This window comes from Trichomonas vaginalis, chromosome I (assembly GCF_026262505.1).
Source record: "Trichomonas vaginalis G3 chromosome I, whole genome shotgun sequence".
NCBI lineage: Eukaryota > Parabasalia > Trichomonadida > Trichomonadidae > Trichomonas > Trichomonas vaginalis.
The window spans coordinates 10,496,028-10,509,193 of record NC_067203.1 but is presented as its reverse complement, the minus strand read 5'-3'; the positions used below and the strand labels follow the sequence as shown (position 1 = coordinate 10,509,193).

General features: G+C 32.2%; 4 protein-coding genes across 4 annotated transcripts, besides 4 other annotated features; 3 read left to right on the top strand and 1 right to left on the bottom strand.

Annotated features, from left to right (window-relative positions):
- Positions 1-70: 70 nt before the first annotated feature.
- Positions 71-3,925, top strand: TVAGG3_0963960 (GTPase activator protein; the record flags this gene model as incomplete). Its single annotated transcript, XM_001310493.1, has 1 exon — positions 73-3,465. The coding sequence occupies one exon, from the start codon at positions 73-75 to the stop codon at positions 3,463-3,465; it is 3,393 nt and encodes a 1,130-aa protein (XP_001310494.1).
- A 3,330-nt stretch (positions 3,926-7,255) lies between these two features.
- Positions 7,256-7,426, top strand: TVAGG3_0963950 (uncharacterized protein; the record flags this gene model as incomplete). Its single annotated transcript, XM_001310494.1, has 1 exon — positions 7,256-7,426. One exon carries the CDS (start codon positions 7,256-7,258, stop codon positions 7,424-7,426), a length of 171 nt encoding a protein of 56 aa, XP_001310495.1.
- A 219-nt stretch (positions 7,427-7,645) lies between these two features.
- Positions 7,646-8,607, bottom strand: TVAGG3_0963940 (intracellular sterol transport; the record flags this gene model as incomplete). The annotated part of the gene is made up of 1 exon (XM_001310495.2): positions 7,646-8,530. One exon carries the CDS (start codon positions 8,528-8,530, stop codon positions 7,646-7,648), a length of 885 nt encoding a protein of 294 aa, XP_001310496.1.
- Positions 8,608-9,105: 498 nt separating this feature from the next.
- Positions 9,106-10,638, top strand: TVAGG3_0963930 (Potassium Channel Kv1.1, Chain A domain-containing protein; the record flags this gene model as incomplete). Its single annotated transcript, XM_001310496.1, has 1 exon — positions 9,112-10,485. The coding sequence occupies one exon, from the start codon at positions 9,112-9,114 to the stop codon at positions 10,483-10,485; it is 1,374 nt and encodes a 457-aa protein (XP_001310497.1).
- A 213-nt stretch (positions 10,639-10,851) lies between these two features.
- Positions 10,852-10,874: a mobile genetic element.
- Positions 10,875-11,288: 414 nt separating this feature from the next.
- Positions 11,289-12,326: a mobile genetic element.
- Positions 12,327-12,430: a mobile genetic element.
- Positions 12,431-12,633: 203 nt separating this feature from the next.
- Positions 12,634-13,166: part of a mobile genetic element that runs on past the window's edge.

The window sequence follows — 13,166 nt, the reverse complement described above, 5'->3', positions numbered from 1 at the left end:
AGCGCATCAAATCAATAAGATCTACTCAAATTTTGTTTTGGAGAAAATAAATGTCACCTTTTTCCCAATCAGATGACTTCAACTCCAGTAGATATTAGATTATTAAAGGCAGAAATCGAAAACTGCGTAGCCAATAAGAAGATTTCTGAACTAATTAATAATGTAGTTATTCTACTCGAGCAAGATTCAACATATGAAGGAGAACAGAAAGATTTTGCATTCGTGTATGAATCTTTAACTGTAATCATGGATTATTTTGAAGAAAACCCTGATGCCAATTTATACGACAAGTTTTATCAACTATTTTTCACAATAATTCGAAAATCTGAAAAAATCAAAGGAATTCCCAATCCATTTCTCTTCTGTTTTAGCAAGATTGTTGAACGTGAAGACAGTTTACAGAAGTTTGCAAAGGAATTTGAAGGAGATGTTTTTCCAATCGATTTTATTTGGCTTTTACTTAGAAAAATCAATCCGAAAAACCTTCACGATTGGTTTAAAGTTCTCAGTGTTCATTTTGACAGGTATCCAGCCTTAATTGAAAATACAGAATTAGTTGCTTTTTATTTAGAACATGATTCAAACGACAAACTTAAAGAAATCTACAAAGTAATTCTCGCACCACTTATACTTGTCAATATTAACCCTTCGCAATCAAAAGAAGGACCTTTTTCGTATGTTTTTGAAAAAAAAGTTTCGGAACTCATTCAAATGTTAAAACAGCCAATAAACGAATCATACCTTAAGAAATTTATACCAACAGTTATCATAAATTCACTTTACGGAAAGAATCCATCAATGGAAGAAATTTATTCGACGGCAGACATCATAAGTCAGCTTATTACACCTCAAAACCAAGATACCATCTGTAGCTTGATAAATTACTGCCCTCACGAGCTCGTAAAAGACCAAGTTTTGACATATATTTCATTTAACACTAAAAACACGAAAATATTAGAAAAGGTTTCACACAAATACCTCTGCAGGTTCTTTGCTCAAGTTGGTATCAAATTTATCGGCAAATTCCTCAATCTTTCCGATGATTATATTTCGAAAATTGTAGAAACGGCATCTGTCAGCGAAAACCGAAACAAACGAATGAAATACACAGACTTTTCATCCCTGTTCAGGTCTAAGGTCGATATTCTCTTCACAGACCCAGTTGCGTTCGATTGTTTTCTGAATGACCAGACAGATGACAATTTTTGCAAATTCCACCCGTCATCATGCGATCTACAGACTGCTGAAGCATATATCAATGGAATTATTGAGCTTTTCCCAGAAACTTCCGTTTTATCTTATTTTCTCAAGACTTTGGCCAAAACTCAGTATTATTTGAAGCAGTCCTTTGAATTTCCGGACAATTACATCTGGAATAACTTCTTTGAAAAAGCTTTTTCAATGGCTTTGTCTGATATTTCGTCAACAACACTAGAAGTCATCAGAATAATTGTTTTATGCAGCACAATAACTGAAACAAAGAAGGAACAACTCAAAAGATACATCAATTTCCTTAGCGGAGCCCTTCTTTCCAACGATGATCAAAATTTGATTTCTGAAGCCCTCAAAGCGGTCCAACATGCCTTTTCTCATATTGTTCCGGACTCATTCTCACTCATTCCGAGTGTTGTGATCGCTCTACAGCACCAGAAATTAAATAAGATATCGATATCTCAAATTTTATCAATAATTACCATTCTTGTGTCATGTCCTGATAAATGTAATAACATGGATGTCTCATCTACCGAGGAATTCTCTAAAGTTTGTGATATTAAATCAAATAATTACTTTATGGAGTACGAATCATTGATACAAGCGGATGATTTGCACGAAAGAATCATCACCATCCTCCTAGAACTCATAAATCAGTACTGCCATGAGAATAATGTTGATAATGTAACTTTGGGAATTTTATATTCGTTAATTTGGACATTTTCTGACCATATGAATGATAACATCAAAGAGATGATCATGAATATTGCCAGATCTATCTTCGATCGCGATGTTACAGTGCTAAATCATACAATTCGTCAAATAGGATATTTCCAAGACGATTATGAAGAGATTTCCAAGGTTTTCCCTGAACTTTATGACCTAATACTTGAGTATCTAACGAAAGCAGTCCTTTCCCCAGACTTAGGAGAACAAATTTCAACATTTTATTTGGAAATTTTCTCCGATATCTGCCTTTCCACCGGTAAAACATCTCATTTGACCAAGATATTTGATGCATTTAGGAATTCCCATAACCATTGCCCTACAATTGATTTAGTTCACGATAGATTTCTAATGAGGACAAATCAGGCCATGTCACCTGTGAATTTACCCCAAAATCGTGACTCATATATGTCAAACAACTGCACACTTGGCTGTGCGACCGCTCAAATGGAAGCAACAGAAATAACTTTTGCTACTTTGGCCGGATGTTACAATTACCACATAACTCCTATCAGAGATGTCACCAGCTTCATCAATGTTGATGAAAACACCCAGTTTCCGGAGATAGAAAAGTCAAATGAAACAGAATTTGACAAAAAATTCGAAAAACTGCTTTCATGTGCCCCCAAAGGCAAAACAATCAGTCCATCTCAGCTTATGGGCAACTTTCCTATCGAAGAAAAGCCCTCAGAAGCCCCTCTTCCGCCTCCATCTCCCAATTCTTCCCAGGAAAGGTTCTCTTTTGATTCGCAAGATGCAAACGAGAACGAGTTCATGAAGAGCATGGCGGCCAACGCGATCCACACCACTCTTCGAGGAGAAATTAAACATGTCAAAATAATTCCAAATACGCAGATCCTTGATTTGAGTGCTAAGACCCTTTTTAGTCTTCCACTAAGGGAATGCTGCAAGATCGGCATCATTTTCGTGCGCGATGGCCAAAATGATCAAAATGAAATTCTTGCCAACAGTTGGGATTCAACTGCCGGCTCCCATTTCAGGAGTTTCATTCTTAGTATCGGCAGAATTGTCGATATTGGCACCCACAAGTTCTATTGTGGAAAACTTGACACATTAAACTTTTCAAATGGCCGATATCACGTTTACTTCGATAGCGAGAGATACGAAGTCATGTTCCACACAGCTCCTCTTCTTCCTAACGACGAAGGCGACAAACAACAGATCTACAAGAAGAGACACATTGGAAATGACAATGTTCACATTGTTTGGTCGCATCACAGCCAAGATTACAACATGCAGACAATTACATCACAGTTCAATGATGCTTTGGTCATTGTGTATCCTGTACTTGGCGATGACAAGATATTTAGAGTTTCTGTGCTGCAGAAAGACGAAACTCAAATGTTTGGTCCATTGCATGATGAAACAATCATTTGCGCAAAAGCTCTCCCGAGATTGGTAAGATGGACAGCAATTTTCGCTGATAGAGTGGCAAGAATGATGACTGACGTCAAACTTCCGTGCGAACTATTTATGGAAGGATTGAAGACGTTTACTGGTGTTTAAAAATTATACCCTATATTTCCAACTCTTGGAAAATTTTCATGACCCCCTACCCAGGGTCCTAAAATGGGTATTTTCCTCACACAGACACCGTGGTTTTTTGAGCTGGGAAATAAATAGCGCAGACAGTTTCTACATATAGAGACATGCTTATACTTAGAGTTTGACGGGAATCTAAAGTGATTTTTTTCTGCATCGCGAAATCTAATGCAATCTCAAAATCATGAAGAAACTGCGAATCGGAGCGCAATTTTTTAATATGTTAATATATAAAGGTACCCCTACTACTGCAAATGCTTCAAATGAAAATCTAAGAAATCAGATTAATTTGATCACATTAGTATAGTATTGGTCAAACCAAAAACTCATATGTTGATATATAGCCTATGGATATTCATATTATCTACTTTTCATTGAATTACATAAGATTTAATAATCTCATAAATATTCTTTTTAATTTTCCGAATTCCGTGTGCATTTAGATTGCCCATACCTGTATATAATAATTCTAGAATGGTTTGGTTAGATATTAAGTTTTTTAGATTAATATTTTAACATTTTGATAAAACAAGCATTTGTTCCATTTTAGAATCGCCATTGAACTCTGGTTTGACTAACATGATGTTGTATGATCAAATAAATTCTAACTTCATGAGATAAATTTTGAAATTAGAAAATGCGATATCTGACTCAAATATTTATATGAACACATTTAACATTCAATGATAAACTAAAGTACTATACAGCAGATTCGATTTGGCTTATATTTTATATAATCAACTAATAATCCTATAAAATTGTGCTATTCACGTTGCTCAAAGATGTATTGAACATTCACTACTTGTGTATTGATAAAATTAGATATAGATTCTAATGTAAATCGATATTTTGAAAATTCATATATATTTTGTCTTGGTTTGGCATTTGATCGTGTTGAAACCGGAATTGCAATATATATCATCTAAATATATAACTATCAAAATATGAGCTATAGATTTTTAAATTATTCTCCTGAATATGAGTGACTAACATAATTATATTGAATTGAGTAGTAAGAATCTTAAATATTAGAATCTGACGATAATTTATTATAACTGTATAAAGGAACAAGACTATAAATGATGATGAAAATAAAGATTAAATTTAAATCTGAAAATTTGAAAACATTAAGTGTATTGTGCACTCTTGTCGGTTACAGTGTCTCATTCCGGGAGACATTGTCACTGCATGTCTCCCAGAATGATATCAAGTTCCCCATTCATAACTTGAATGCGGAACTTTGACCGACAAGAGTGTATTGTGCACTCTTGTCGGTTGAAAGTTCTGCAATCAGAAGAAGATTGTTGAACAATCCGCCATTCCAGGAGGCATGAGCTTGTTATCTCTCCTGAAATGGCACATATTTGATAATTCATGGAGCAGAACTTTGCACGCAATCAGACAAAAGATTGCGACAGAGTAACTGGGAAGACAGCAACTTGAAGCGATAAGCTGCTTGGGTGCTGTCTCCCAGATGCATCTGTCGGGCAAAGTCTCAAAGGAGCAGAACTTTGCACGCAATCAGACAAAAGATTGCGACAGAGTAACTGGGAAGACAGCAACTTGAAGCGAAGTTTTGTTTTCGAGTCTTTGGTTAAGAAATCTTAACAAAAAAACAAAGAAAAAAATCAGATAAAGTTGTCAATAACTTCATCAGTTAATGCTCACCTATGGGAGGTGTTTTGCGGGAGCTGGGGGTATCTTGGTGAGTACTCAGGAGGCCAAGAAGGGCACCCCAACCGACATTATCCTGATGAATTCAGTTGTCAACCATTCTGAAAACCGCCGAAACCGTCGTGTGTAGAGAAATTGTTTAAATTTATTTTTTTCAGATTTAAATAAAAATAAGAAATGTTTACTATTATGGATTTTGAAATTTTTTTAAATTAAGAGTAGGAGATGAGACAAATTTAAATTTTTAAGAAATATTTGGAAGGGCGTAAGATACGCCAACTTAAATATATTATCAAATGAGAAAATCACTCAACAAAAAAACAATTCTTTCAAAAAGTTTGACATTGATCTTTCTAATACATATTTTTGGAAGGGCGTAAGATACGCCAACTTAAATATATTATTAAATATGAGAAAATCACTCAACAAAAAAACAATTCTTTCAAAAAGTTTGACATTGATCTTTCTAATACATATTTTTGGAAGGGCGTAAGATACGCCAACTTAAATATATTATTAAATATGAGAAAATCACTCAACAAAAAAACAATTCTTTCAAAAAGTTTGACATTGATCTTTCTAATACATATTTTTGGAAGGGCGTAAGATACGCCAACTTAAATATATTATTAAATATGAGAAAATCACTCAACAAAAAAACAATTCTTTCAAAAAGTTTGACATTGATCTTTCTAATACATATCCTATGGAAGGAGTTTACATTCTCAAAATAAAAACCAGTTCAAAATCTTATTATTCCTTGAATAAAAATCATTTAATTTCAAATCCATTCCAAATCCTTAAATCTGTATTAAAATCATTCTGCCAACAACCAATACAATACAAATTACATTTCCATATATCTTCTTGTCCATTTTAATTTTTTATCTCATTTTATTTAATTTTATTTAAAGCATATAGACATCGAGATCCTTTACACATAGTTATATAAAAGTCAAATACATAATAAATTCTTAATTCTAGAGATATCTCAAAATCTCGTTTTTTTAATTTAAAATACCTTTCATTTTTCACAGTACTATCACAACAAACAAGCCATTTACTAATTAACACATATAAGAAAAATATCAAATTACAAAACAACTTTCAATATCATTCGCATCAAATTCTATTTTTTCATAATTATCAACTACATGTTATTATATAATATATGTCGGCGCATATTCCACTCTATACAAGTGTCAGACACACTCACACAAAGCTGTGAGATTCATACCTCTATCAGTAGGACTTCTCAAATCAAGAACACATATGTTTCACTATCGCACATCTGTGTAGGATCTAATTAACCCTTTGGACTGGTACTTCAAAATTTGATAATTTGATAATTTCATGTGATATCATCATTTGCCTTTAAAACAACTGTGCGTTAAACTAGACACGTTTCTCTATCATAATGCAAAATATCAAAGTTTGGGAGATTCCCAAAGTGTCTGAAACTGATCATAAGGGTGAAAAACTGTTTTCCAGAAGTTGGGAACGTAGGGTATATTTATTTTTTTGTTTCTTTATATATAAACCAATTTTCCTACGTAAAGTCTCCTTTTCGTTTTTCTGCCTCAAAACTGAGTGAATCTTTAGAAAAAATTTTTGCTGGTCTACCTTTCTTTACGATGGAAATTGAGTTTAATAAAAACAAGATAATATGAAATTAAAAAAAATGGTGTATTATTATTTGTGTCTGGTGGTTTTTGAATTTTTTATCAGATAAAGAGTCACTCCATATATAATGCGTGATTGCACACTATATGCATAGATGGCGTTGATGTTCTCTCCTTTATTTAGGTACCAAAACATGCTTGTAAAATCTCTTTTTTAGACAACAATGATAATTTTTTCACTTTTCCAGACGAAAATAAAATATCCTCAAAAAAAATCAACGTTGTTATTTTTTGCAAAAAATTGAATGAAATGTCAAAAGAATTTTGTTTTTGAAGTTGTTGATGGCATAGTTCGAGGTGCTATGTTTAGATAAACATTTCTTGGCGCTTGCTACAAACGAGGAATCGCTGGTGGCGCAACAAACCATCCAGATGATATTCATCGCTTAGATTTATCAATGGCTGGTGATGCTTCCAAAATAGCATCAGATGATAAGTTAAATTCTAATCTTGCTCGTGTTGAAAAACTTGAAATTATCGAAGATGGTTTACTTCCTTATGAAAACGAAGCAAATACTAAGTCAGTCAAATGCGATAATGAAATACCAGGAATTAACTTTTATCTATAATATTTTTTGTTCTTGTCGAATAAATTATTCCTCTGTATTTGTTTTGAATAAAAAAATTATAAAAATCTAATGCAAAGGAGCAATAATTTCACATTAAAAGTGCAGACATTATAGTAATTCATTAAATACTGGAAATTTTCTATAAAACTATTTATTGAATAAATATCCCTATGATTATTGATTAAAGAATCAGTTTTTTGTTTTTAGTAACTGAGTTGATTATTGTGGATATTGGCCTTGTAATAATTGTCCTTGAGGAATATATTGATCTTCTGGAGGGTACTGTCCTTGAGGAGGGTATTGTCCTTGAAATGGAACTGTACAAAGTTTAAGACATTTATCAAATTCTTCTGGATGGTAAAGGGTAAGACACTGAAGAAATTCAATAGCTGTTTTGCCTCTTCGGATATGATCAGGAACAATATTACGTCCTTTCCGTCGATATACCTGAGCTACGTACTCACCTGGTTTAGCATCCGGTGGGAATGATAGTGGTACACAGAGTGGAGTATTGTATTGAAATGAACATTTTGGTGTGGAATTCTCACAATATGTCCAATCTGCAGGAACTGTACAAAGCTTTAAACTCTCTTCAAATTCTTTTTGGTTACGTGACTGAGTTTTGAGATGATCATATCCAGCATCACCTCGAAGTAATTCGACACGTCCTACTCCATACATATTTTCGTAGAAAACTTGAACGATGAGTTCTCCTGGAGTAGCATCTGGTGGGAATGGATATGGTACAGATAATGGAAGTGGTTTAGCTGGAGGTTTGCGTGTCCAATCTGCAGGACCATCAAATGGCGTGAATGGTTCATGGGTTTCAGGGGCAATGTGCATGACAAAGTGAGCTTCGCCAACTTTTTTGCCTGATTTAGATGGTGTCAGTGGATACCATTCATCCACAACTTTTCCAATTGGTATTGACTCGAGATTAAGTTTAATGTATCCGAAATTATCATTCTTTTTGAATGTATCATAATCTGTAAAACGAAATTCAATGGTACTCCCAGGATGGTAGAGGGGGATGGAAAATGTTTCATCCCATTTTGGATTGTACGTTTTTTTTGATAACTTTTGTCGCTTTAACATACTTATCATCGAGGAATATCTCAATAAATGGATCGCATTTCCCAAATAAGTCTTCTTTAGGCATGTCTTTTGCTTCTATAACGCGAAGATTCAGATTCATATAGAAAAATGAGATGAAATAAACAAATAACGGGATTGATAGATTTACAAAATATAATTCTCAGAAAATGTCAAATAATTATATACTCAACTACTAGAATTATCATAACATGAAAAAAAAATTGAAAAAATTTGACATTGAAATTTTCATACGGCAATCTAATGGATAAGTCGGATATTTAGAACACCCATCCACAACAATGGATTTTAAAAGATGTGAACATAGCATCACATTGCTTCTGGTAAAGCTCATATCTATAAAATCATTTAATTTAATGAAGCATATAAACATTTCATAGATTTTCAGTAATTATTCTGTGGTGTTGATGATGTGTAAAAACTGATTGCATTCATATGCCCACAAGTGATTAATTATTTCAGAAAATCAATGCTATTGAATGTTTGTCAAAATATCAAAAATGTCACTTTTGCAACAATATCCCCATTGAAAATTTCGAAAAAAAAAGTATCAAAAATAAAAATTCCTTCAAATGTCAAAAGATGATACTGATGAATTATTATTGACATTAGAAGGGAATGAATTAGCAATGATTAATGCTTTATATGGTGATGATTTTGCATTTATTATTGGAAAAAATGAATTTCGATGCAATAAAATGTTAGCAAGTGCATTTTGCTCAGATATATATGCCGCATTAAAGATTGATCCTATGCTCGATTCTTTTACTCTTGATTTAGAAATCGAACCAGAAATAATTCAGAAATTTGTAAATTCATTTAAAGGAGAATGTGTTTCATTCAAAGAAAACGAATTATACGACTTAATTACATTAGCTTGCAAGCTGAATTCTGATAAAATTTCTCAGTTTGCTGTTAAAAAATTATTAGATAGAGTCAATCCATCAAATGCATTTAAAATAATACAGATTTGCATTCAAAATAAGATAAATTACGAATATGCGAAAGATTATTTAATCAAAAACTTTACCCAGGTTATTTCTAGCTCAAATAAAAATTTTCCAGAATTAAGTCCATCATTCTATCAAGAAGTTATCAATAATCCTAATTTAGAGTTCGAGCCTGGCTCCATTGGAATACTACTTGATACACTTTATTCAAAATATCCAAAAGTTTATGATAATTTCATAAACAATCTTCAATTCACAGAAAAACAGTTTGCCAGATTGATAGAATTCTGTACTGATACTAATCTTCGATTACAACTTACAATTAAATCAATGAATTTAATTTCAAAATTAATCAACAGCGTTTCTAAGTTTGATGAAATGAATTTGATACTTCCTGATAACCAAGGCGATTTGGATGGTATTTTCAGTTATTTGACTGAATTAACAGGAGGAAATCCTGCATCAAACGGAACTGTTTCGATTTTTGTAGATTCGGAGCAGAAATTTGTTCACGATCTTATAGATTTTAAAGATGGACTTCGGAGACACTACAAAAACGATAATACTGATGAATCAAATTCTATTATATTTGATTTCAGGAATATGAGGATCAAATTGATGTATTATACAATTGTTAGTTGCTATTGTCCAACATTTGGTTGCGATCCTAAAGATTGGGATATTTATATTTCTGACGACGACAAAGATTGGGATCTTGTACATTCTGTGAGAAATGATGACTCTTTGTGTGGTAGATTCGTAGCAAATACATTTGAAATTCCAAGTAATACGAGATTTTGCAAATATGTGAAATACGTTCAATTGGCAAACCATACTCATAACAAACTTCCAATTATACATCTAAGTTGCTTTGAATTATTTGGTTATATTCGTGGTTTGAATCAGTTGATTTTGATAAATTCAAAGATTGATTCAATTGAACAAGAAAACGAATTAAATGATGAACCTGAAATAAATGGTCCCAAAAATGTTTGAATAAATCTTTTTGTTATTTAAATTATAAGGTCAACTTAAAATTAATGCAGCACAATTTTCTGGGTCCCAGAAATTTGACACATTCTGGCGTTTTGTTTCAATTTTTGAAGTGTTTGTTTGATTTTGATAAAAGAACGATAAAAACTTCTTTTGTAAATAGGCATTATTTTAAATATAAGTATTTCTATGGAAACTATTTTTAAAAAAAATACCAAGGTCCCTCATGAAGATGTCGGAACCAAAAAAAAATTATGCATATATCGCTATATAAAATCGCATAATTGTGTGAATTGAAAGATTTACACGCTAAAATATGATTTCGAGTTTCTCTGTCTCTTAAGTCTCCATGCGCATATATTTTGTATGGAGGGGGGCACAAACTTGCCCAGTGAGGTGAAGTGAAAAGTGACAGGTTTACATGTCAGAAATGTAAAGCGTCAGATTTGAAACAAAAAATGGATTAATTTATTATTATATGATAGAGAGATTTGGTAAGTTACTATCAAATTTGTAAGTAAGGGGGAAAAAAGTAAGAAAGAAAAAAAATTTAAAAAAATAAAAAGCCACTCGCTTCGCTCGCGGTTGACAAAAAGAACAAATTCGAAAAATAATTGTATGAAATTACGAAACTAAGTCCCTCGCTTCGCTCGCGGCTGACGAAAAGAACAGATTTGAAAAAAGATTGTACGAAACTACGAAACTAAGCCGCGAGCGAAGCGAGCGGCTTAAGTAAACAACATATTTCAGATTATCGATACTAAAAATTTTTTTATTTTATTACTTTTTTTTTGCATTTTTTTAAAGGGTGCACACGAGAGGATCATGTAAACTTCAGAATTTAGAACCTTATTTTTAGGCATTATCTTGGCTACCTATTTAGGCTCGAAAAGAAAAAAATTTCAAAAAATACAACTTGACTCCATTATGCCCCTTTCATGGAGGTAGTTTTTATCCGCTAGTATTTTCCCTTTGAATCTCTTTACAATTCTAAATCAAATTCAAAACTCAGTAGAAGAAAGGAAGAATCGACTTACTACGGTTGTAATACGAATAAATACATATATTTAATTATTTTTATTTACATAATAATTGTTTGAAGCTCATATTCCAACAAATTTTTAAATAAAAACATTAAAATGTTGAAAATGTTCATATATTTTAATAGGGTTTTGGCACTTTATTGAGGAATTACTACATACATAGTCGAACTGAACTTGATATTTTGAAATTTAAATTATTTATCAAAATTAAAATTTAACTTGAAATTTATAATTATTTAGTCATATTTTGCATAATTCTAAGTAGATTTTGTAAAAAATCAAGAAAGAAAAATTTTAACGTGCTTTATTTTTTCTTTTTATAATAATACATATTATTATATAATTAACATATTCATAATGTTTCACCCTTTCAAAAATATCCTCCTCCTCCTCTCAAATAAACGTACATACGGGTGGCCTCTTTTTTCAAAAAATTAAAATTTGAAATTTTGGGCTCAAATATTAGAGATTTTTTCAACCTTCAACGATATATGTTGTCTATATCAGACCTCCTTTCTTTTGATACTTAACATTGTTCCTAAATCTTAGCCGTTAAGGCTGTTCTGAAAATATTTTTTTTTCGAAAAAATTCGAAAAAAATTCTTAAAATTCAAAAATCCCTTAATTCCTGAGGATTTTGGAAAAGGTTTTTACATGAACATGTGTATATTATATGAAGTATATTGATAAGGTAAAAATCAAATTTTATTGCATATTCATCGAGAAAATAAACTAACGAATCCCTCAAAATTGAGAGGGTAATCCTCCTCCTCTCAAATAAACGTACATATGGGTGCACCCTTAAGAAGCTAAATTCTGAAGTTTACATGATCCTCTCGTGTGCACCCTTAAAAAATGCAAAAAAATTGAATACTTTACTGGCTGGGCAAATTTGTCGCCGCCCCTTTTGTATGCTCTATAATTTACTGAATTTTCTTTCTCAAAAGGATACAGTATTGCATTCATTCTTTGAACATATATTAACTACACGCACAAGTTTGTGTTTCCTCTTACTCCATCTATTGACTTTTGAAAAAAAAAATTATTACCATAAAAACCAGATTTTTTTACCTAGTGGTACGTTTCCCAGCACTTTTCCACCAGAACCAAAAAAAAAAAAAAAAAAAAAAAAAGGTAGTGGGGCTTCCAGGCACTTCGTGCCTTCTAGCCCTGAAGATGTTTAGTATAAATGAAGTTCTTATATACGGGTCTTCCAGGAGCTTTTCACAAATTATATATGTTTTCATGTTTTGTCAAGACTTCTTCGTAAATGTTTTGTCAAGACTTCTTCGTAAATGTTTTGTCAAGATTTCTTCGTAAATGTTTTGTCAAGACTTCTTCGTAAATGTTTTGTCAAGACTTCTTCGTAAATGTTTTGTCAAGACTTCTTCGTAAATGTTTTGTCAAGACTTCTTCGTAAAATCAGACAAAAATAATGTTTAGGGTAGAAGGTTAGATATAACCTCTTTTCTAACCTCTTTTCTACCCTCTTGAATTTGTCAAGATTTCTTCGTAAATGTTTTGTCAAGACTTCTTCGTAAATGTTTTGTCAAGACTTCTTCGTAAAGACTTTGTTGAGATTTCTTCGTAAAATGACCCAAAAATAATGTTTAGGGTAGAAGGTTAGATATAACCTCTTTT